Below are 27,023 nucleotides of genomic sequence, written 5' to 3'. Positions count from 1 at the left end.
GTAACCATAAAATTTCAGACTCCCCCTTGGTCCTTTACACCTTGCTTCTCAAAAAACACTCTAGACCAGGTCCTTTCAGAAATTTTCAAAAATTAAAAAATACCAGTTCCATAGATCACTACACTATCTATAGATGCTTGCTGAGAAGTGCCAAATTCCACCTAGTAAAACCCTTCAAATCTGGGGCTCTCCAGTGGTTACGATCCAGAGGTGTAGAGAACTGTTGTGGTGCCCTTCCATAAACGTGCCCCTCTACTGACCCCAGAATTATGGGCCTATTAGTCTCTCTAGTATTATCTGCAAGTGAGATGCAAAGAATTACAACTGAACTATTAAACAGTAATATAGATGACTTTATTTCAGCTTTGTAAAAAGCAGGTAACTGCTCAAACCTTGAGGAGTTCTTTGAAAGGCTGACAACTGCCATGGACAAAGAGCATACAGACCATACCGCCTACGTGCCCTTGACACTCCTATGCTGGGATTATTGGCAAACTCTCCCAATACAACAATAATCCATATGCAGTTCACTAGACAGCTTACTGGTTGTCCAATAACCCTAAACTTTAATGGGGTGAGTTTATCTGCTGCAGACAAAAAAAAAAAAAACACCAGCAGGGTCCTACAGGACTCTGGGCCTCCCACTTAAGTATATATTTCTCCAATATGAAAGCCGATATCAAAGAGATATGTCTAACCAAGTTTGCTGAAAAAAACAAAAATCACAGTTTGGGGACAGTCCTACTCACATTTAAACACACCAATTCTCCAGCAAGGGGTGGGAGAAACACATGATTGGTGCGCGCTAAGCATAGGTGTACCTTCAACTCCAAGAAATGTAACAATTTAATTTGGTATACCTAGCATCACTACTGCATACCAACATTCCACTGACTTGGGTACTTGTTAAACTTTACTTTGGACCACTGTTATCTATACTGTGGTTATAAAAAATTATTACCTTGCACAATATATTCTTTGTGGCATCTCCAAGGTTCAAACAAATATTTAACCCCATCTCCAAATGTAACCCCCCCCCCCTTTAACACGTACTTCATTAAGCAGCTAAATCTCTCACTCATCTGGCCTAACAGGTGCCTAACCCAACACATTCTCTGTTCCTGGGAGAGCCCCTCCCTTTCATATAAAGCAGAGTATATCCCAGTCATATTTTAAATGCAGTATAAATAGACACGTGACTTTCTCCACATCCCAGGTCAAAATGTACAAATGTGCTTAATGGGGGCATCATAAATCCCCACCAGTATTGGACTACATGGATGAACTAAGGTCTCCTAGGACATAAGCTCTGCCACAACCAGCACCTTAAAAGGGATCACAGCAGTGTGAGCTGTGTGTCATGTGACAATGCCAGTCTGCAGTAAACTGATGCCGTCTCAATATCACTGTATGAACATAGGTTTCATTTCGACTTCCTAGACATCTGTATCAACTATTTAAGTTAGAGACAAAGCAGAATGCCACCAATTCCACCACTTCTACAAAGAACAGAACGTCAATTCCCCCCACATTCACAAAAACACTGGGTTCAGGAATGTAGAATGCTTCAAAGGAAGGCAGCAAGCATGCTCCTCTGAACAGACTGTGTGCCCAATTCCCATCTTGTGATTTCTAACACAACCTTTGGCACCCACAGTAGATTAGTGCTACAGCAGCTTTTGCCAGCAACTCTCCACTATGTAGGTCATTAGGTGAACACAGGCCACTGGCAAAATAAGATGAAGCCTACCCCTGTGCTATTGGCCCAAGTACTATATTGTTTTTAGACTGTAATGAATCGGCCACCATTCACAAATGTCTACAACTGCAGCTCAAAACAGTCAATTCTCATTTCAAGTACAAGAACAAGCGTGTACAATCTTTATAATAGTAAACTATGCAACAAAGTGCTTCAAAAAGAATTCACAACCCCTCCCTTTTATCAATAAAACATTCTAAAAGCTCGATTGTAAAGTCCATCCTCTAAAATGAAAAACAGCTTTAAAATTTTAAAAAGCAGCAAGTGAAGACCAATCTTGAATCTGATAATGCTACATGCTTGGGAATGCTAAGGGGTAATGACAATGGCTAAAAGCCATTGGGTTGAACTTCCTGGCAAAAACAATGTTTTTGTCAACAGTGGTTACCTGATTACCCCTTGGAATGGGGGAATCCAGTGGAGGAACAAAAAAAAAAAAAAAACAAACACACACGTTTAGAAGAGACTGGCCTATTTGGTGGGAAGGGCCCTGAAAAGTTTGACTGTGGGAATAAAAGCGGCAAGAGCTGACAAGTTCACACAAAACTTATTTTTGAAGCAAAAAAAAAAAAAATAATTTAACAGGTGAATTCTGTGCATCTCCAACAGCTCCACCCAAAGTAGAGACCTGTAAAGTATGCCAAAATAACAACTATATCCCTGATCATACAGGGCTCAACAAATAAAAGACACTCATCTTGAAAGACAATTCACCAGACTAGAAGTCAGTCAACAGGGGAAAAGGGCTCCCTCCCTTCCTTCCCCATAGACTAGTGAAACAGCATCAGCTCCTACCACTGGCCCATCCAGTTTCTGATCACCAGTCAATCTCGGGTCACTTGAGCTGCCATTAGGGTTTTATTTAAACTACAAAGCCAGAAATAGAATAGTACAATTTTGTAAGCACACTCATCAATAACATATCTAAATACCAGGACTACCATTGCAGTATAAGGTTAATTACAGACACCAATCCTTTCAACTCTACTTCCAGAGCTCTAGATACTCCTAAAGTGGAAATGGTCTCCTTCCCCATCTAAGACATCAGTGGGATGATGGAAGACAGACAAGGCATCCTGCACTATAGCCTCATGATTATTATTAAATTATACTAGGATTAAGAAATCCCCAAAAAATGTGCCTGCTAAACTTGCAAGAATTGTAAGGTTCTGAGAAAACCTTCTCCAAAGTCCCCTAAAAGGAAATCTAGAAGTCACCCCATAACTTCACTGTGTCATGCTCCCAATGAGACTGGTGGAGCCCTGAATGGTTTAGTATTTGTTAAATGCAATGATCCTTATGGGGAGTATGCTCACAGAACGGTACTATTTCCATCAAAAGGATTACTGGATATTGGTCTATCTTGTTTTCATGGCATAAAGGATGCAAAGTGGCAGCTTTTCTTGGTTCATCATACTTTCAATGCAATACAATACGCAATGCCAACTGCAGACAATTTTGTCTTTTCTTGACTGTAAAAATACATTGATAATTTGTTTGTCCCTGACCATCAAGTCACCTACAGAACCCATGCATTACTCAAACAGGCAAAAAATTACCAGCCCATTCATTCCCCAGGAGTAAGAGGTTTGGAAACTGGATGTAGTGCAGTTATCCCTGGTGAGGTTCAGGACGTTTAAAATTTCCATACCACAGATTCCAACTCTATAAGAAGCAATCGGGCTTCTACATGCACCATCCACAGCAGTAATGCAACAACTCCTGTTATAGTCCTCCCTTGCAGAATAGGGGCAGCACCTCCACCCAGATATAGGCAAGCCAATGTCATCCATTACACTGCTACCTTCTCATAACATTTTCTCCAGGACCTGAAACACTAATAAAACTCTATGCTCCTGATGCCCAGGGTTTGCCCAGGGTTTTGATAATTAGTCATGCCTTTATCCCTATGAAGCAAGAATCTGGTCAAAATGATGTATTTAAATGACAATGCCAGATATTTACCCTTAGGCATATTCAATACAAGTAGATTTTTGACCAACTGATACAGACCCCACCAGGCAGGGTAATGGACTGGGACCACCTCACTGTAGCCATTCCAATATTCCAGCACTTTGCCTTCTCTTGCCAGTTACCATAAAACACTATCCAAACCCTTAAGTGGGCATACTATTTTTTTTTTCTTTTAGATGATCACAGAGATTTGGATTTCATTTAAAATGATTTCATATTTTATAGCAAAAAAGTCTCGCAATGAAAATTGAGTAACCTTGAACAACAGTAACCTTCTCTTCCCTAGAAAAACTCGCATTTACTGAAAATGTATCTGGCAAATGATTAAACTAGAACATGTGCTGGAATTCCTAGTCAAGTAGTATATTAGTGAAGGAATACCTTTTTAGTGCTTTGTTCAAATTTCATGGATCAATACAAATTCTGATGTTAGAGTTTTTATGAGCTACTACTACCTATTCAGTTAGTTCTGCAACTGGACAAATCACACCTTGTCGCACCACTTTAACTTGACCGACTCTGTCCTGCATGGTTATTGGAACTTTGAGCTGGCCTGATAACTGGACTAACATCTCAATCTAACTCCATGGAGAACACAACTGGAAGCTTCCCTAGTTCGTCTCTGAAGAGATCAGCATAGGTAGAAAAAAAATGTACTAGGCAAAATTAGAGTAGTGGCCTTTCAAGCTAACTTGATGAACTTCCTTATTAAATGAAAGCAGTCCTATTTTCAAACAGTCTCTGAGCCGTAATAACGACTGGACGTGCCTTTTGACCACATAAAATAATTTGTAGCTTCTCCCAGAGTAACATGAAAGCACTAGTCTGAATTTCTCCACCTGCATAAGTAACCAGCTTCGCACTCCTTGCCAAATCAAGCCTTTCACCATGACATACTCTAGCAAAATACTACCTCACGATACTTCCAAACAAACGAAAATAGCCGTAAAAGGCAAAATACTAAAAAAACAAACAAAAAAAAAACCGAATGGCTAAAAACACAAAATGACTATTACATAAAAATCCAACTGGTAAGCGCTTTCATTTCCTTCATGGAACTTCCTCAGACCAAAGTTATATAATGAACAAACGCATTTAAATACTTAACATGTGACCCAAAGCACTTTTAATGCCTTAACCCTTTCCTTCTAAAAACTTTAAAGTTTTCCCTATCAAATTCAGCCTGATTTGCCAGCAATACTATCCAATCCAGTTCATCTTCTGCACCAAACCTATGATCAAAACCACTCTAGCAAATGTTTCTGCTGACCCAACATTGCACTTGGAACCTGTTAACTTTGAGCTCTGTGGGTTTGCCATTTATCCGAACAGTACAAAATAAATTCTTTGCCCTTAAATCTACTGCACTGACTGTTTCATAAAGCACTGACAAACCATCAACAAAGAGTAGGGTTGCAGCTCTCTGATAAACTCTTTTCTTAAAATGTTCCCTTTTAATAAAAGAATGTAGGCCTTTTGATTTACAAAACCTAATTCCACTTATTGCATTTGTGGCATTGTCAACCAAACGTTAAACATTTCTCCCTTTTAGATTCATGACATCAACCACAATTACAACAGTAGGCAATGAAACTGGGTTGGAGCCCATGCTTGGAGTTTTCCAACTCAGTCTTGTGCTTCATTGAGACTGGCTGAACTCGAACTTGCTAGAAAGCTCTGGGGTTTACCGGTGGGTGCTGCACGGTCTAACAGTTGGTGCCATGTGCTTGGGCCTATTTCTTTTAACCACGTGCTGCATACCATCAACATGAACTTTAGAAGCTACTGGCAGCAAGTCTTTTTGTAAGCATATTTGTGTACTTTTGTGAGCTCATACATTAACAAATATCCATGGTTTTATTCAAAGTTAAATCACTGTCATGAAGCAAAACCTCTCACAGCATCTTAAATGCCACACACAAGTCTGGAGTCTGAATGAATGGAGAGATGAAAGGTCATCAAGCAAAGGAGAGTAGTAGTGCTGAAACTGAATTCATCCTCAAGTCTTGGCGAGTACCTTCACGAGGTGGACCCCATTTTCACAAAATCTCACCAAGGCGACATTGATACACAGACTGTATTTATACAACATGGATAGAAGTAGGTCAAAAACTTAAGATAACTGAGTGCACAAGACCCAGGATAAAAAAGTGCCCAATCCTGGTATGCGCACTGGTGCCAGGACTAGAAAAGATGACAGTGTAGAATCCTCAAAATACAGAAACATTCCTACAATGGGGCCTTGCCAGGTCCAAGGGGAGGATGGCTCCCCTGTTGCAGAAGGAAGTATCAGTCCACAAAAACTGATAGGCCAAAGAAGAGCCTTAAAGTTGACAAAGTGGACTATTGAGGATAAGAAAGAAATTTATGTATGGTTACCATTATGCAAAAAGCCCAGAATTTCCAGACACAAGATATACAAAATGCTTAAGAGAAATTAGAGGAAAGAAAAATACTTCTGCAAGAAAAAAACTGTCAGAAGCTTCAAATGAAAATGTGTTCATTAACACAACAGATTGTGAGAAAAACAGTACATAGATCAAGAAATCTTGATCCGTTTGGAAAAAGAAGCATCTGAGGAAGTGTGAAAATATGAACAAAACCAAGAGATATTTGAAAAGTATAAAAAAAGAAATAGACATGGGAAAGAGATTTGATATGGTGCAATATTTACGCAAATGAAAAAGCCAAATTAATCAATGTAAAGAAGGCAGCCCCAAAGATATTTGGAGAAATACAGGCAAAGGCAACTGGATATGGAAAATTTCACAATTAAAAAAATATCATAAAGATGGAAAATAGAAAAGATAATCAGTAAAGTAGAAGTTAAAAAAAAAAAAAAAAAAAAAGAACTTGGAAGTTATGGAGTGCCTGCGAAGTGAAGGATTTGATGTAGAAGGTCTAGTCTAACACAGGTTAAATCACAGCAGGATGGAGAGAGTCCTCAAAGCAGGGAGAAACAGGAAGATAAGGAAACATCTGAAGAAATATGGACATGGGAAAGAAAAAGATTTAATATGGTGTAATACTCATGCAAAGGAGAAAGCAACACTAACCAATACAAAAAGAGCAGCACCAAAGATATTTGAAGAGAAATCCAGACAAAGAAATCCAGACATGGAGAACTTAACAATACAAAAAAATAAGACGACAGAGGAAAAGTAGAAAAGGAAATTAGTAATGGAGAAGTTAAAGAGAGAGACTGAGGTTATGGAGTACCTGCAAAGCGAAGGATTTAGTGTAGAAAATCTAATTCAGAAAGTACCACAACAGGAAAGCGTAATGGATATCCAAATTAAGGGGAAACCAGTGGAACAGGAAGCAATTGGTCAGGTGCCATACGAAGATAATTTGAAGCCTTCCACAGGAAACCAGTATAAATATTCACTTGAAGCTAGACAGCAAGGGGAGGACAGGAAACTGTGGAAACTGATGCAATGTCGAGGAGCGATAGGCCAGTGAGTTCCCATATGATAGAGCAACTGATAGCACAGGATGAAACTGATAACACTGTCACAGAAGATGCTACAGAACCTTCTATAGAATGCCCGCAGGGATTGGAAAAAAGGGATGTGCCCTCAGTTTGGAAGAAAATGAACTAGAGAGAAGAAGAATTGCTTGATTTAATAGACATGAACAGATATATGAAGATCAAGGAAAGAAATAGACTGCAGAAGGTTAATAAAACTCCAAAAGTCAGAAGTCTAATAAAACAAATGAACACAGTAAATAGGACGGTTCACAGAGATCGATCCATGAGATATAATAGAAGTAATCAGGATACAATACTGTACAGCTAAATTAATAACTGATGAAGTTCTACTACAGGAACACAGGGTAGTGAGGGAAAAGGAAGGGGAAAAAATCAAATACCATCATGGAAACATTGAACAGAGAAAACTATAAGCAATTAAGACAAGAAGTGTCACTGTTAGAAGACTTCTAGAGGGAATAGATCAACAAAAATACTAAGAAAGATAGATGTGATAAAAGCAATGCGCAATATTAGAATGGACCAGGATCGGTCATGCATTATCGCAAAATTTCAGCACAGGCAGAAAAATTTAGAAGATAAAAATAAATAAAGGAAAAGTGCAAAATAAGCAATTCATAGATGACCAAAAAAGGTTTTATAGAGAAATGGGAAAGGTAAAAGGAATTGAAAAACCGCCAAAAAAAAAAAAAAAAAAGATACATTTTGGAGGAGAAGTATCTAGGAGGATCCTGTGGAACATAAAGATGCTAAATGGATAGAAGTAAAAGAAAGAATAAGAAGTTTAAAGGTACAGGATATGAAACAGGATGAACCAACAGCTAGAGAGATTGAAACAAAGATAAGAAAAGCCTCTAACTGGAAAACCCCAGGCCCACATGCAGTACTTAACTTCTGGTTTAAAGTATTAACATCTTTGCATGAAGACTGAGCCATTAGTAAGAACTATTTATATGCGAACCCAGAACAGACACCAACCTGGCTAACAAGAAAACCAATGCTCCTACTTAAGAGTGAACCTGCAAGCTACCCTAAAAATTATAGGCCAATAACTTGTCTTCCGACGTACAAACTATACATGGGAATTGACACTGATGGAGTTGTCATTTAGAAGTAAACTCAATTATGGCAGTAGAACAAAAGGGCAATAAAAGAAAGCCATATGGAACAAAGGATTTGTTGTTAAAGTCATAGTGGAGAACTGCAAAAGGGGGAAGAATGCAAGTATGGCATGGATTGCCTACAAAAAAGATTTGTTAGTATCCCTCATTCATACGTAAAAGTGCTTAAAAATGTAGAATATACACCCCACACTGATAGACATTACAGTAAGCATGAAACAGTGGCAGACCACTTTGCAATTAAGCCATGACAAAGGACAAATTGCTATCCCAGGGATACAAATTTAAAGGGGGATATTCCAGGGTGACTGTCACCATTACTATTCTGCCTTGCCCTTAATCTATTAAACTGTTTATTCAACAGCTTAGGCCATGGCTATAATCTGTCACCTAGAAAACAACAAAGTGTAAAGACTTCTCACCTTCTTTGTCAATGATTTAAAAAACTGTACAGTTCATCAGATGAGGAACTGAAAGCACAAGTGCAAGTTGTCAAATTTTTTTAGATGATATAAGAATGTCATTTGGTCTTGATAAATGTGCAAAAGCAACCTTTAAATCTGGAAAACTGCAACGCCAAGAGAACATCAGTCTGGGACAAGAATGTGATATAAAAGAACTTGAGCAAGAAGAGTGTACAAATATTTCGGAACTCATGGAACAATAAACAATGAACAAATGCAAATAAAAAATTAGTAAGGAATACTTCAGAAGACAAATTAATCCTGAAAACAGCACTGACATCTAGGAACAAAATCCAAGCTATAAACCAATTTGCTCTTCCTGTCCTTACAGTTTTGGAATGACTGTCCCCAAAACGTGTTGGACAGATTGGATAGGAAAACAAGATGGATGCTTCATGCCACCCAATCATTTATAAGCCAGTGTTTACCAAGATTATATATTCCCCATTCCGAAGGAGGAATGGACCTCCTTGAAACGGATATGTACAGATCTGCAATCGTGGGACTCCACACACCTGCGGACCACCTCACAAGACCCAAACCTAGTGAAAGTTTTGAAACAGGAGGAGAATAAATCTAAGACGCTTCTCTGCTTAATCTACCATAAGCTTATCAGTATCAAGCAGGAATGGAAATCAAATCAGAAGTAAATAAAAATCAGGCAGTAACTGAATGTGCCAAAAAACAAAAAAATATAAGGTGAAGGATCAGATGACAAGGCAAGAAATGTGGAAAAAGCACAAATATAGTTGCAAGTATAGAAAACATTTGGAAGAACCTCATGTTGATCAGGAACAAACACAGGAATGGTTAAGGAGAGGTGAATTCAAACCAAGAGATGAAAGGATAATATTGGCGGCCCAAGACAGTGGGCTGCATACACGGTTTATCAAGGCCACTGAACATGTGGGAGAAACAGACAAACGTAAGTTTTGTAAAACCAAAATGGAAAACAGTTGCACACCTCGTTGCTGGTTGCGACATACTAATGGCAGGAGGACTGTATACAGAAAGGCATAATAAATGTGGCGAGACTGTTGCACTGGGGATTGTGCAAACATTATGGTACTGAAGTGGCCAAAAAATACTAGTAACATGAGCCACAAACATAATAGAAAATGAAGACGTCTATATCACATGGATCATCCATTACCAACAGTTCAAAAGATAGATGCTAAAAAAAACGGATATAGTGGTCCAAGAAAAGACACTAGTAGCACTGATCATTGAAATTGCCACACCCAGTGACTACATTGTCTTGTGTACAGAGAGAGACAGTCATAAAATATTAGGAGCTGCAGGCAGAAATAAGAGCAATGTGGAAGAAAGACACCCAGACATTTCCAATAGTAGTAGGCGCAACGGGTTGTATATAAAACACAAATTTGCATGTTTTAGCCTCGTTTCTTAAATCAATCAGTTATATATCCTGCAAAAGTTTCACCAGGCTTCATCCTTTGTGTAATATTTGTCTGGGGATTACACACTCTAAATTTACGTTTTGAGCACTCTGGGTCCTCCCTTGACTCAATCTGTACAATAGGATGGTTTTCTCCCTCTCCTGCATAGACAGCAGTTGTATTAACAAATGAAAGCTGCGTTTCAACATCTTCTGACCCAGATAAATTAAGAATAAATACCTTTGTACGGGCATCTTTATCAGAAAATGCAGCCTGTACGAAAATGTCATACTCCTGCACAAACAAACACTCTCCAGTTCTCTGCAATACTATTGTCAAACACAAGTGCACTGGGTTTTCGAAATCAGTCAGCCATTCGCACAAAAGTATGCACAAACACACTGAAAATATGTCCCTTGTAATTACGTATGAACAAACTGTTCTGTGAGCTTTTAATAACATTCAAATGTACAATAAACTCTTCGAAACACTGCACTTTGTGAAATTGCTCTGAAATGGCTGTATTTTGCAAAATATCTTTAGTGCAATACTGCACAAACATGCAAATACTTCATACACCTCTGATAACTCTGATATCTTTAAAATAAGTGCTTAGCAAAATATGCAGTAGTTGCCTCTTATTTTATTCATTTTATGCAATTCAGACCTTATTTCAAATATTTTTCATAGTAATTTTAATACTTTTATCAATACAGGACCATCTCAGTTTATTCAAATATCATTTAGAGCATTCTGTATGCCTCATTTCATATTTTGCAAATAAGAAATAGTTTTGAGCAAGTTTTAATATCTGAAACTCATTTCTGAACGGTTTTGCGAATTGTGTGCGCAGTAGGGACGATTCACTCCTCTATATTCCTCCAATACCAACAGAGTGTCTCGTGGACTTAAGTGGAAGAAACTGGAGCTCTTTCTGGCAACTAATCGTTTTGGCCATTCATCTAACATGTCCCTTTAGACAACTGACTTCTGATAACATGTCGCTTGTCCCTCTCTAACATAGATCAACAGCAAAGTAAAGAACAAAAGGACTCCTTCCACTAAAAGTACTGCCAAAAAATCCAAACAATAAATCCAAAAGTGAGGCAAGTACTACCACGCTGTATATGAAGCAACTTCACTTTATATGTCATAAGCGCTTTTGGGTAAATCCCTTCATCAGATAAAACACTAGTAAAAACATAGTATCTAATATAGTACAACACGGCTAATAAAAATCAATAATTTACCCTTTTTTGCTAGAGCTGGACTTAAGGGACAACATTATTTAATCCTGGGGCTTAGTCAGCTCCCAAAGTAAGAATCCATTGCATCCCTTTGTATTCAGTTTCATTATACAAGTCACCCTTGACTTCTATTTACAACTTATATAAACCATAAAGGCCAATACATGATCACTATGCAATTCTATACGCTTGTACAGTGCATGGTGTTCTTTTCTTAACCTTATATCTGATGGAATTTCTATCTTTAAGTCTGCAATTTTCCTACATAATATGCAGTACACTGTTGACAGTTCGCAATATAGACAACATGTGTGTTACAGTCAGCATACATATTCAAAAAGTAATTCTTGTTGGTCCTGGGGTGTATAAAACAGTTCCCTTGTAGAATGTGCTTACAGGCTTTACGATGTAGGCATGGATAAGTTCCCTTCTTCTTAATGCCCGATTTAAAATGCGTAGGTTCTTGACAAAATATCGTTCAGATTTTTATTTCTTTTAAAAATAAATCTAGGTTGTGTCCCTACAACTGTAGTTATATTCTCATCTGTTAAAAGAATTCTCCAGTTGTCTCTAATTATATTAAATTACATATACCACCTATATATCTAATTATATTACATATACCATCTATATCATTACTATGTTTTTATTTTCACAACTTCATTAGGTTTCTGGACCTGTGCATCTACCTTAAGTCATTTTTTACCTCTACACCATGGTTTTGCACTTTGACTGCTGTTGTCCATTTCTTTTCAATAAATGTTTACTATAACCTTGTGCTTGAAAGTTACTCTTTAGAGAGTCCAATTCCTGTATAAAGGAATTTTCATTAGTGCAAAGTATGGATATTCTACAGACTTGTCACTTGACTATGTGTTGAAATACATGTCTAGGGTGCATGCTGTTGGCCCAACAAGGCCTCCCATATAGTGAGGTCTCTACCTCCCCATTTTCTTTCTTAATAATACAAACATCCAGGTATTCAATAACTGAACTAGAATAATTCAATGAAAATCTGAAGAAGAAGCTGGTAGTGGAATGAAAATTCACATAAGACCCCAAAGCAACCAAAGCTTTTTAAGATGCACCTAGTAAAGAAACTTGCTAGCCTTATTGTCTTGAGCAACACCACATATGGCAGCATAGTCATAAATACAATGTGAATTGAGACAGTGTATTGCAATTCATTTTAGCGCGCATTTCTACACACGTGATTCACCTCTAGCAAGAGGAATTGCACCAATGGGCAACAGACTTTTTGTACTAAAACAATATGTCCGAGTTCAGATCTTTGATGTATGTATTCTCCACATGAAACTTAGAGCCTACTTACTATTTTCTACATGAAACAATGCACAGCCTACTTTCAGGCTGGAGTTAAGAACAGCTATAAATCCCAATTCTGTCCGTTACAAAATTCAAAGCAATTACATTCCACAAACGCAAACAGCAACTTCAGCGGATTAAAAAAAATGTAACAAATAACCCCTCCACCCAGAAATAACATAAGACTGTGCCAGACCATGGATATAATGGAAGTGAACATAAACACAAGGACGGGAGAAATTAATTTAACTAGCCTGGCGAATATGACAAACGTGCATGTTAATCGCAGCATACTGGCTTCAGTCAGAAGTATGCAGTGCAGGTGCACTTATGCATGACTAACAGCTTGCTGGCTACTACGACCTACACACCATAAAGCAGTCACACAAGACCCAAAAATGTAGGCATGACAAACTGCACTGATATACTGCCATTCAGGCAAACTGCCCAGAAAAAATATCAGCACATAACCAGTGGGGCACAAAACTAACAACACAGACATAAAAGATGGAGAAACAATGTTAAAATTATCAAATTATAGTGCCATGCAGGTGGAAATATTCCAGAAATAGACAGTATTTTTTTTTTTTTGCTGCAGTTTTGTATGGGAAACATGCCCTCATTAGCCATTCTGCATAGATATGGCTGAAAAAGAACACACACAAGCACAGGCTGCACAACAGCACTCTGAGGAGTTTATGCACGAGTACAACAAATGTTGCTCTATTAAGTTTAGGCAATATTAAGAGTCACTAAGAAAACAAACTAAATGCAGAAAGTACAAAATATAATTAATACAGAAAGCAATCAAATGCAGAGAGGACAGTGGTACTATAAAGTTTCAAAAGCAGTTAAGTTTCCATATTTTTATATCAACACTTCTCATAAGTTTTCAATTGGGAAATTTTCTCCAATATTTTCAAGAGTGTCATTTAAATTCATATTATGTACATCCCAACAAGAAAGGATAAAACTGGGCCAGTATGTGTGCTGTAGAACAGTTTATGGATAAACAAAGCCAAAACACAGACTTCATCTTGTATCTTGAAAAAAAATCTGTGATTCGGATAACAGCTGAAATAAGACAGATCAGACTTCAAGTCAACCAAGAAAAATAGGACACAATCTGCAAAAGTGAAAAAAAATGCTTGTTTTTCTTGTCTTCTATACTCCTCTAGGCATGCTACTCTTAAAGGTCACCAGGCATGCTACTCAAAGGTCACCAAACATACTACTGTCTACTTGGTGATCTTTAGCAGTAGTTAATGTTTCCAAATGGACAAATCAAGGTGACATATGGTTCCATACACAGAAAGGATTCCAAAGACAGGTGGCCTCCAATTTTTACTTCAGCAACAGACCTTTTATGTAACTAATTATCAACTCATAAAACCTCTGGAAAACTGAATTTTGATAGGTTATCAAATATTTTCCATCATGCAAATATTTTCCATCATGCAAAGCTAATTAGTAGCAAATTTTCTTCACCTTAGTCTCATCTATTATTGAGGTGCCACTATACATATAATAAAACAAGCCACATTAGTTTCGGTAATAGATGAGCCATCTTGCTGTCAATACCGCCATAAACATTTTAAAATCATAGTTTAACATTTTAAAGAATCTGTACAACCCAGAGTTGGAAGGGTCTTCACCGCTTTTCAAAATAACTGACATTCTTCCTCCATTCCACGGCACTGGAATCTTTTGCATTCCACATGTTAAAACACCAAACCCCTGATCAGGTCTGCCCCACCCCCCAACTTCCAAGTACTCTACTAGAAGCCATTCACTTCCTTGTGATTTACAAGTCTGCTGCCCATTTTAACTCTGCTTTTACTTCTTTGCCCATTAACGAAGAAAGCCCATTTCCCAACATCATTCAGTCTTGGAGTTAATATCCAACTTAAATATCTTTAATATTGTAATTCTTCCTGCTCACCCTCCTAATTTAAAAAGCAATGAATATTTTGGTTAATTCCTCTTTCAACTTTGTTGCTAAGCATCTCTGAGCATGATTTTTAAATATACTTCCGAATTAATTTAGTTTTTTGTCCCAAGTGACGTTTTAACTGCTTCTTAGGTTGAGCATTTCCTTTAAGAATCCCCCCCCCCCCCCAAAGCATGAATTATTTTAGCTTTTTCAGTGTCTCCCCAGGTCTCATTACTTCTAGGCTCCACTGAGCAATTAAATTTATTTTAATACCTTATCCTTTTAAACCTTGCTTTTATCTTCCCAAAATGTCCTACCTTCAAATCTAGCTAACGGATGTGTTATCTTGTAAGAATGGTGTGCTTTCTTCATGAAAGGTATTATGAGCTTCCCCACCTCCGACAGACCTTCCCTGTGAGAGCTGTAAATGAAGATATGCATGGCTTGAGAAATTCAATGGCATAATATCAAAGTTCTCTAACAAGTTCCTGTACTCCATTTAGATGCAACAAGATCTATCAATTCTAAGAGTGACAAGCCTTGCTGAGAACAGGGTAAATTCCCCTCCAATTCTCCATTAACCCAAGTGTCTCTTCTAGTCCAAACATTACTTTCTTAAATAATTTACTTGGGAGTGTTACCTAGGGCCTGCACAGATCTCTCCAACATCCAGGAAAAGGTTCCTATCTCCTTCCTAAAAAGAGGATGTATAGGTGTTTTTTTTTCAGCTCTTCCTGTGTAGTGCTCATGGAATTTACAAGTCAGATAGTGTAAGCTAAGCCCCTACTACCCTAATATCCCTTTAAGAAAACTCTATCCTTTAACCTCCCTTTTATTTCAATGAACATTCCCTTGCAACATCCTTCATTTTACCTCAGTGTAACAGGCAAAGTATTCCTCTAACCTATAACCCTGTTTTACTAGTTTTTGTTTGTTTTCAGTTTCATCCATACAGGTCTCAATTAAAATGACTGTGTGTAGTTCAGTCTTTATGTGACTCAAGAATGTTTTAAGCAGAGTCAGTTAGACCATTTATATTCCAAATTTCTCCAGGGCATTAGTTCTGACAGAGTTTTCCTCAAGGACCAGCGCACACCTCATTACACTAATTTTTGATTAATTTGCACAGTTATGCAAAGTCCATAATGGAGTGCTCCTTGTAGTTACTATAAAAGTCTTCTAGCAAACTATATTCACGCTGTACCAAATTCTCATCCAAGGTGAGGGTAAATGCCCCTAATGTTTAGCCCTGACACCAGCTTCTTTTCTTCTTCTAATGATGATGATGTTATGCTGCCACACCACCTCTCTGAAACTATCAACATTGGAATACAACTTGAAATAGTTACTAGCCCTCACCCTCCTTGGATCACTCAGAAGTTCACAAACATTAAACAACAACTTTGGCTGTGGTATAGTGACAGTAACATTCCCTAATCATTTTTATTTGAACATGCTTATTGAGGAGTTCAGTGCCTATGATATCTCACTCTTGCATTTCTTCTACTTAAACATTTTTGTAGTACTTTTCTATACAACAGCTTTGAATATCAATGTTCAACAACAAAAAGTATCCACAGTCTTTACCTGAACATAAAGTGTTCATTATTCACATACACAAATGCACATGGCCTTGCTGTTTAAAGGCTTAAGTAACACTGCTCAACGCGCCCCGATGCTTCAAAGTAGTCTTAATTTTCACTGCTCTTCTGGGATTGCCTAAAGATTTTTACTATCTAGACAGCTCAAGTCAACTACAGATGCTGCTAAGGGGGGATGGGGGGTGGGTCTTCTCACAGCTCCACCAGCTAGACAATCACATCCCAATAAACTGACCCAAGTTTATAAACCCTGCATGGTTTATGTCAGTGCAGCATAAAGGCTCACTGCTTATTTGGGACTCACAGATCCAGGGGTCTGATGTTCAATTCGGACCTGCATTTACTAAGTAATTCATCCAGAGTCAGTATATACTAACATAGCTACATGACTGTGTGCACATCAGCATGGGTTGTATAAAATGGGATCTCACAATTAACCCAGTTGATTAAATACAAAAAATAAAAAAACAAAAATAGTAAAATACAACTATTCTCTAAAGCACCTGTTTGTTTGCAAACACAAGTAAGACAGCTTCTCGCAGCTCATCTTCAGCCAACATTCTCATCAACTCCTCTCGGGCTTCATTTACTCGCTCTCGATCATTACTATCCACCACGAATATCAAGCCTACAACGAGATGAGAGAATAAACAGCATGTTCAGTAGTTTATATTCTGACTCGCTTTCAAACAAAATGAATCAAAAAATAAACCAAAAAGAAATGGTCCTTAAAAATAAGCCCCATTACTTACTCTTTGTACAAAATGAAGGTTGCTACTTTCCACAAAAGCGACTCATCATCACTAAACTTTTCCACAATCTTCTGACTTCCTTTTATTTTACTACAACTATACCCTTCATCCTTCGAGTGCTCCTGTAGACATCTGCTTCCATAGTTTGCTTAAAGATCTTGTGGCATGCTTTTTGAGAAAGTGTAGACTTGTTTTGTTTTTGCAGTCTTCTACATTCTCTCAAGACAAATCTTCTCCTTACACACTGATAATGTCAAGCAGCCACATGTATATGCAGCTTTTCTGGCCAATGGAAAAAATTGGCCTAATCAATATAAAAGCAGATATTAACAACTTCAGATGCTGCTTAAGTCAGGCTTAGTTTCACTCTCCTGCCTTGATTACCTCCTCTTTCTACACTCTTTGGTTGCATGCTACTACTTCTACACTCTTTGGTTGCATGCTACTACTTCAAAGCCCAGGATGTGTAGCTTAAAGCTGTGTTCCACTACTTGACTGTAGAGTATAACTATTCTCGGCTCTGGCACACGCTACACAGTTGCATTCACTAACACTCAAGCTGTACATGGTTAAGTTCCAAACCTTGTCCTACTGCTTTTTTTCTTTTTTTTTTGCAACCTCAACACAGCAAAGCAACTCTATTCATAAAGGTGCTAAGCAGAAATACTAGAATACATCTCCATGAACCTATAACACAATTCAACATAAAAAGGAAACCACTCCGTTTATTCTGAAAAGTGAATACTTGTTTAATTACCATCCAGAAGACAGAGGTTTGATACCTTAAAGGGGCATGTGTAAAAACTTCTCCAGCAGATGACAACAACACCTAACTGAATCTACCTCGCATATCCCAGCTTCAACTATAGACTACTCCACATGCACATATATGAAGGCCACATAACTCCTAAAGACAGGAGTAAACTGGAAAGTACATTGTCTAGGTATGCATAACTTCTATTATCAGTCTCAACCAAGCTTTCATAATGAAAAACTTGTACTTTTTTTTATTTCAGACTTGCACTATGATGAAAATCTATCCAAGACCTAGTCTGATTACTTTTGTCATCTTAGATGGGTGTTGGTGCTGCTTCCAAAAAGCTTCTGCCCACAGTTTACAATTTTTTTGCTAATCCAAGACATCTCAGACTGGAAAGCAAATCTGATCAGAGAATCACTGACAGGAAAGAGCAGTTAGGTTTCTCAAGAGCAGCATTTTTAAATCACACACCAGAAGAAAGGGACAAAACATTGTGAGAAAAATTGGAAACCAGAGGGTGCTGCAGCAACTACAGCAATGAGGTGGTGGATGCTTCTGATAGACAGGAGGGTAGCATGTGCCACACAAAAACATTAGGCATGCTTGTACTCATAGAAGGAGGGGGGTGGGGGGAAGAGACCAGAAAAATCAGACACCCAGGAAAGGTCATTCAACTGTCAGTAACCAGCACCTGACCCAAAATGGCCAAAACTTTTCTTGTCAAAATATCTAAATATGCATATACCGATGTGAACTTGTACATTTTTAAGTCTTTCATGTTTCAGTATAGGATAAACAGATAATAAATGGAGCAGTAGGTTGTAACACTAGAATTGTGGTGACTACACTTCACATAGCTTAACTAGTCTACTGCTTGCCAGCAGCCAAATGAACTCTAAAGTTAAAAAAGACTCCAACTAGGATTGCACATATGGCAGGATCCTAGCAAATCTAAATGGCAAAACAAGAATTGTGAAAAGTATGACATGAGCGGAATGAAAGAACTAAAAAAAAAAAACAACCAACATTAGCTCATTTTTATCTAAACACAATAACGTCTATTAGCTGCTATGAATATGTGGGGCATGCATCCAATAATCCTTTTTGCATACCTTCTGAACAAGTCATTTAACACGTGTGTGCTTACACGCACATGAAAAACCACTTCAGCGTGCTTTTCCAGGCTATACAACAGATTAAGAAATTTCTGTGTGGAAAATTTTCAGTCCATATATCTCTAGTTAATCACTGTATATTAAATACAGTAGAAGTAGCGAACTTAAATTCGTCTTAAAGTAAAAAAAAATAATAAAATATACAATAGTTAAAGCTGAACTCTTTTAGGAAGCCTGGACTAAACTACTACTGTTCAATTAAAAGTGTACTGGAACTTAAAAAACTGCCACATTGTTTACATGACTAATCTTATTTTATTCTACCAGTTGGTTTTAATCTTATTTTATTCTACCAGTTGGTTTTAAATACCATGTTAAATCAGTTTTAATTTAAGTGTAAATTTTGTTTTCATCATACATTTTCTCTCATTTTTTTTCTTTCTTGTTTTGCACTTTATTCAAAATGATGTGCAATAACAATACTAATTATACAATATTTTTAGAGAAGTTTTAGGGTTCTTGTAGACAGACCTGAAGTCTAGAAGCACGAAAGGGATCTTTGTTAAAAAGAAGTTATGTACTCACCATAACGTTCCATCTGAGTAGGTACTTCATTTGTCTGCAACCTGTGGGTTACAGATCCGACTTCGGATCCGAGCCGGCAGCTTCACAAGCTAAAGGATCAGAGCTCCTAGCTCCTCCCCTACCCATAATCCCCTGCTGCCTACTGCTTTACCTCAGATAGAGTTTGCTTAATTTTAAACACCTCACACTCTCGACAGAGGATCAAGCCCTATTTCATGCTATGACAAAAAGACTTTTACAGATGGCCAGTTATCCCGATATGGTTAGGGGGAATGGAGGGGGGGTTGGTTGCAGACAAATGAAGTACCTACTCAGATGGAACGTTATGGTGAGTACATAACTTCTTTATCTGAAGTAGTTACTTCATCTGTTCTGCAACCTGTGGGACAGAGTCCCCAGCTACCTCTAGAATTAACCCTGGGTGGCCTTACGGAAGAATATTCCGAAGCACCGCGGAGCCAAAGGAAGCCCTACTCCTCGAAGTCATATCCAATTTATAATGGGAGATGAATGTATGAGAAGTGGACCAAGCAGCTGCTGAACATATGTCGTCCAGAGGAACCCTGGACCAGAAGGCTGCTGATGTAGCAATGGAGCGGGTTGAGTGAGCGTGAATTTCCGTAGGAACTGGTTTACCTGAGGATGTATACGCGCGAGTTATGCACTGTGAAATCCAATTTGCCAGAGTTACTTAGGAAATTGCCTTTCCCCTAGCTGATCTGGCGAAAGACACAAACTGATCAGACCTACGAAAATCCTTAGTCCTGTGCAGATAGAAACGTAATTGTCTGTGTACGTCCAATTTGTGCAATGTGTACTTCCCCTTGTTCTGAAAATTTGGGAAAAACACTGGTAAGTTAATTGATTGGTTAATATTTGACTCTGAAGCCTCCTTCGGACTCCGAAGCCACCTTCGGTAGGAAAGAGGGGTTAGTCCTGAGAGACACTCTATCCTTATGAAAAATGAGGAAGGGAGGTTTCATGCACAAGGCTTGGAGTTCTGAGACCCTCCTGGCTGATGTAACAGCGACTAAAAAGGCTGTTTTCCAAGACAAGAATTTCAAAGAAACTGAAGAGGCGGGCTCGAAAGGTGGACTTGTCAAGGCTTGCAACACTAAGGTTAAGTCCCATGGGGGTACTACAGATTTGACCGGTGGTTTTAGGAGAAAAACACCCTTGAGGAAGGTTTTGCACATCTTTGAGGATTGCTATTGATCCTAGTAAATCCCCCACATGAAAGTGGGAAATAGCTGCTTCCACAGTTAAGGTACAGTTAGCACTGGCTCCCTGCTGAAAGATTAGTGACAGGAAATCCAGCATTGTAGGAATAGGGACTGTAAATGGGTCCATGCCTTTGCTTTCGGCCCAAATGAAAAAACGTTTCCATTTACTATGGTAAATTTTTCTGGTGGCTGGTTTATGGGCCACCACCAGAATGGCCTTCACTGGTGATGAGATACCGGGAGTCCCAACCATCAGAGGAACTGGATCAACCAAGTGGTCAGCTTGAGGTTTAGCAGATTCAGGGTTTGGAATCCCGCAGGATGCGATATCAAATCTGGAATGGGATTCAGGATCCATGGAGGAACAACACTGAGACCGTAGGTAAGGGAACTAGATCGGACTAGGCCAGAATGGGGCTATGAGGATCACTCTGCTCCCCAACAGACGTGCTTTCTGAACGAATTTCACCATAAGCGGGAGGGGGGAGGTAAGCATAGAGAAGACCGGGCAGCCAAGCATGAACCAGAGCGCCTCTTGGGGTCTACCCTGGAGAGGGAAGTATTGCGAAGTACTCGCTGCACTGTGTTTGACGGAGAGGCGAAAGGATTGCAGCGAGGCCAACCCCATGCGCGAAGATCTGCTTTGCAACTGAAGGATTAAGAGACCATTCGTACGGAGTGAGAATCACCGACTCAAGTTTGTCCACTAAAATGTTGGACCGACCCGGAATGTGCATTGCTATCAGAAAGTGGTTGGTGGATATCGCCAATTCCCACACTCTCATGGCTTCACGGCAAAGGGGATAAGACCTGGTTCCTCCCTGTTTATGTGCCAGACTACCGCCATGTTGTTCGTCTGAATCGCAATAGTCCCTAGAGGGAGAAGGTCGTGGAGAGCTTGCAACGCCAAAAGCACCACCCTCACCTCTAGGACATTGATATGCAAAGCGGTCTCTCCAAGGGGGTCCACGTGCCTTAGACTGTTCTGCCTGAACAATGCCCCCCCCCACCAGAGGCGAGAAGCATCCATGGTCAACGTGGCTTGGGGTGGGGGAATTACAAAGGGTCTCCCTTCTTGCAGCTCCTGTGAGCTAAGCCACCAAAGGAGGGAGACCCTGCAGATTCTGCTCAGTGAAATCGGGGAATTGATCGGGTGAAGCACTAATGACCATTGAACTTGGAGTCCACTGTAAGATCCTCATCCGGAGGTGCGCATGCAGACAGAGACCGATGACAGCTGCCATTGACCCCAGTGCTCTCAGGACTTAACTCTGCCGCAGGTGCCGGATTTCGAAGGAGAGCTAAAACTTGATGTGAAAAACTTGATGTGATAGGCTGCTAGTCTGTCAGGAGTCAGCAGAGCTCGGCAAATGCGCGTGTTCAACTTGGCCCCAATAAACTCCAAGACCTGTACTGGCTGAAGGGAGGACTTTGGAAGATTCACTGAGAGAAAGATTGTAATCCCTTGCCACTCCGAGTTGATGCCTGCTGGGGGCGACGAGGAGCCAGTCCAAGTATGGGAAGACCTGAATTCCCTGGAGACTCAGGTGGGCTGCAACCACTGCCATGACCTTGGTGAATACCCTGGGGGCTGAGTTAAGGCCAAATGGGAGGGCCCTGAATTGATGACTGGCCCCTAGCCGGAAGCGGAGAAACCTCCTGGATCGTCTGTCCAACAGGATGTGGTAGTACGCATCCTGGAGGTCTATCGAGCACATCAGTCTATTCTCCCCCTTCTTCGAAAGAACGACTGGAAGCGTGACCATCCGGAACTTTTCCTTGGGGACGAACAGGTTCAGGGCAGAGAGATCTAGAATCGGTCTTAAGTCCCCAGTCTTTTTTGGCACCAAAAAGAACCTGGAGTAGTAGCCCAACCCGGACTGGTCTGGGGGGACGGGCTGGATGGCTCTTTTCCCCTAGTAGCTTTGCTACTTCTAAGACTGCTGCCTCCCTTTGATAGGGTGGGACATCTGGGAGGCGTTTGACTTTGGGGGGGTAGGTGTATGAAGGGAATGGAGTAACCTCTGGATAAGATTCGGAGCACCCATCGATCTGTCGTGATGGACTCCCAATTTGACAGGTGCTCCAATAAATGCCCCCCCAACTGCCTCCAGAGAGAGACAGTTGGGCAAGCCCTCAGGGCTGCTGCGCAGGCCTGTCCGAGAAAGGTTCCCTAGACCCGAAGTTACGCGGCCCACCCCTCTGCCTCAGAGCCGGCGTCCGCCTTGTCCTCCTCTGCCTCTAGAGGACAAGGAGTCTGAAAGCTGGGTGGGACTGCTGAAACTTGCGGAACCACAACTTCTTTTGTCCCCTCCGATTCCTAGAAAAGGATCGTTGGGGAGTAGAGAAGCGGACCCCGACGGCAGACAGCGTCTTCCCATCCTTCTCACCTTGGACCGTCTCACGTACGGTCTTGCCAAAAAGCGAAGATCCGTCAAAGGGTGCATTCGTGAAGGATGCCTTGAAGGGATCTGCGAAATCGCAAAGGCAGAGCCAGGCGTGATGCCGCAAGATGACCCCAGCTCCGCTAGCCCTAGCGGCTCCCTCCGTAGCGTGAGAGTAACTGCATGGACCTGTTAGAGATGGACTTTAGAGTGGCCATACGAGTTGCAAATGTGTCCTTATCCGTGACAGTCATGGACTCTGGAGGGGCTGCTGCGTATTCCTTAATCAAGTCCTGCTGTAGCCTGATAATGTGCGCCACGTAGTTCAGCGCCCTTATGGAAAAGGTTGCTGAAGCAAACATCCGCTTCCCAATACGGTCCATCGCCCGAGATTCCTTATCCGGAGGATGGACTGAGGAACTCTCCTGTGCGAGCTCCTTCTTCGTGGTGGCTGCCACCAGCATGGCATCAACAGGAGACCTTAGCCCAGGACTGCCTATCTGCAGGGGGCTAAGAACTTTGTCAGGACGTCTCGGGATTGGCTCCACGGTGTCGGGTTCTTTCCACGCCCTGGTGGTAATTAAGTCCACCAGGGGGTCAGCCGGGGGGGGGCACACACACCCAAGAGGTAGACGGGCCGGCCTCAAACGCCTCCAGGAACACAGATTCGTCAGAGGAAGGTTTTTGGGCAGACCGCCGCATGCTAATACGCAACATTTCCATGTAGTCTCCAAAGGAGACATCCTCGGGGGGTGACCTTGGGAAACCTTCCCCTTCATCCAAATCAGTGTCTGTGGTGATGGAATCAGGGGAGTCCAAGTGCCTCCTTTTACACTGCCGTTTGCAAGGCAGCTCCTCAGTGGGACTGACAGAGGAGGGCTTGCGCACGGGGTCCTGTTCCTCCAAGGGAACTGACTGGAGGGTTTGAGCGGGCTGTCCCATAGGACAAATGGAGGATAGACCCATATGCAAAGGGGGGGGGGGGATCAGAGGCCCAGACCGGGGATCTGGAAGACGTCGACAGAACCCTCTCCACTACCTCAAAAGCCGAAGGGGAGCTACTTTCTCCAGGCTCCGAAAGCAGTCTCCTCGGCTCCAAAGCAGGGATCGGGGTCGGAGCAGAAGCAGTCGGATCCGAGAGAGAGAGGCGCGCTCCGACCTACCCTGAGCCGAAGGTACACCAATCTCCATGGATCCGATGCTCGGTCCCGAGAGCTAGGATCCGACACACTCGAGGGCAACATTGGCGAAGATATCGGAGCTATCGGCACTGACGACACCCCGGCTCCGAAAGGGCCTGGATACGATGACTCTAAAACCTTGAACCAGGTCGGAAAAGGAGTGATCGGAGCAAAAAGAGGGACTGAGCTCCCCCCCCTGAGGGGGGGGGGGAGGCAAGAGCACCTCCATCTGCATTTGGGTCTGCAGGAATCGACGCATCATCCGATCCATGTCTGTGTCGGTAAGGCTCCTTGTACGCCTCGACAACCTCGAAGGAGATCTGTACTCTGGCGAGAAACGAGGCGAACGGAGCCGAGAGGGGGAGGATTTGGGAACCTTCGAGGGAGGACTAGTAGTTTTAGCAGGGGGGGCTGAGGGGTGAGCCTCAGCCCACCTTTTGTGAGACTTGTGTCCCTTCTCCCTGTGCCTTTTTCCCCCCCGGAGAAAGAAGCACTAGAATCCCCCGAGCTCTGCACAGTAGAGGGAGTTAGAGTCCCAGGCAGAGCGGGGAGGAACTGAAGGCATCGGGGCTACGGTAGTAGCCTGACCCTTCGAGGGAGAGGAAGAAGCAGAGTCCTGGGGGAGAAGGCCTGCCAGGATCAGCTTATTCTTCCTGTCCCTGATTGCCCGAGGATTAAAGGCTGCACAGATTTGGCAAGCCACTGATAAAATGGGCCACCCCCCCAGGCACAAGACACACTGAGTGTTGCCATCAGCTGGGGAAAGCTTATGGCCACACTCAGTGCACTTGGAAAAAATGGCTTTGGGCCTTTCCACCATTATGAAAAATTCACACACACACACAAACACTAAGGGGGGAGGGAGAGAAAAGAAAGCTAACGACCACGACAACTAGGAGTGGGTAACTAACTCTATGTGACTGAAAATAATACTAACTGTACCTAAAAATCACTTCCAACAATTCTCTCAATTAGAAAAAATCTAAACCATCTCACAAAGGCTTAAGTAGCTCTTCACGAGTAGCTGCCTTCAGCCGCGGCAAACTCAACCCGAGGTAAAGCAGTAGGCAGCAGAGGATTATGGGTAGGGGAGGAGCTAGGAGCTTGGATCCTTTAGCTTGTGAAGCTGCCGGCTCGGATCCGAAGTTGGACCCGTAACCCACAGGTTGCAGAACAAATGAAGTAACTACTTCAGATCAATAGGTTATGAAAATGGAATATGATTTTTACAACTGATTTTTTTTACATGCAAATTGTATATGTATATATTTACATATATATTTTTTGATTGCCAAATGGATTAATGTTGACATACTTCCAGCCATGTAGTATATTGCCTTGGATAAAAATCAGACAATGTTGTTCTTCTTTCGGCTTTTCCCGGTTAGGGGTCACCACAGCGGAACTCCGGTCCGCTAATGATTGGCAGTAGATTTTTATGGTGCTGAAGTGCCAGCTCGAAGCCCAACCTTCAACGAACGCCCATTCACGCAGGTCTTTCGAACGCCACTGGGTGGACATGCAGACTCCACACAGAAGGCACTCCCAGCAGAGAATCTAACTGGAGAACCTCTTGCTGTGAGGCGACAATGCTACCGCTGCACCACCGCTACATATAATCTGGTTAAATAGGAGGTACCACATCATTATAAAATTTTATTTAAAAGTACATAAAGGTTATATTATTAGGACAGCTACTAATCAGGGCAGGACCAGCTCGAATGTCACACTGATTGGGGGAAGGGATGTGAATTTAACATGTGTACCAATATCACTGTTTTACGGCACAATAAACCACTCCCTTGTCTATTATATATATATATATACATATATATAATTATATATAAATCTATATATATATCTATATATATCTATATATATCTATATATATATCTGTATATATCTATATATATATATACACACACACATATATATACATATATATATATATATATATATATACATATATATATATATATATATATATATATATATATATACACACACACACACACACACACACACACACACACACTACATATTTATTTAGAAAGCTTGTGAGGAAATTACTCTTATTTTTGTTTTACTTGGATCACATGTCTCTGTACTTAAAGGATTTTCGACTGGAAGCAGACTGCCTACCTTGCTTGGATTACTTTCGAATACTCTGTACAATATTTCAAATTATATTTTTTTTTACTTAAGACGAGTTTAAGTTTGCTACTTCTACTGTCTGATCTGATTAATATACAGTGATTAACTATTAACTAGACATATATGGACTGAAAATCTTCCACAGAGAAGTTTCTTACACGGTTTTGTTTTTGGACCCACTATACTTGTTTAGTGGGTTGTTTGAGACTTCAGGGATTACTTTTTTTTTTTGTTACACAACAGATTAAATTCAGCTCAGCCCACCCGGAGAAATCTATGGATGGTGGATACCATGAATCCCAGCGCTCTCAGAAACTCCCCGACTGTAACAGAGGCCAGAGGAAGAAAAGAGTTTGAAAGGAGGAGTGTCAAGGCCTTAGGAGGAGGCAGGGATGCCAGCACAGCACAGTGTCGATTCTGCACCCCAGAAAAACATGGTCTTGAGGAGGGGTCAGAAAACACGTTTTGAAGTTTGTAAACCCCAGGCTTTGCAGAAGAGAAATGGCAAAATGAACCCCATGCTTTGCAGAAGGGAAATGGCAAAATGAAGA

General features: G+C 40.8%; 1 protein-coding gene across 3 annotated transcripts in view; it reads right to left on the bottom strand.

Moving 5' to 3' along the window:
* Positions 1-27,023, bottom strand: part of ARF3 (ADP ribosylation factor 3) — a 146,480-nt gene that overhangs the window by 90,626 nt on the left and 28,831 nt on the right. For all 3 annotated transcript variants that reach the window (XM_044083788.1, XM_044083789.1, XM_044083790.1), the window contains exon 4: positions 16,822-16,946. In XM_044083788.1, coding sequence (XP_043939723.1) covers positions 16,822-16,946 — 125 coding nt within the window. The remainder of the gene's footprint in view (positions 1-16,821; positions 16,947-27,023) is intronic.

Source organism: Protopterus annectens, chromosome 9.part0, assembly GCF_019279795.1.
Source record: "Protopterus annectens isolate FY-2018-M chromosome 9.part0, PAN1.0, whole genome shotgun sequence".
Lineage (NCBI taxonomy): Eukaryota > Metazoa > Chordata > Ceratodontiformes > Protopteridae > Protopterus > Protopterus annectens.
This window is presented reverse-complemented; position numbering and strand designations above follow the sequence as displayed.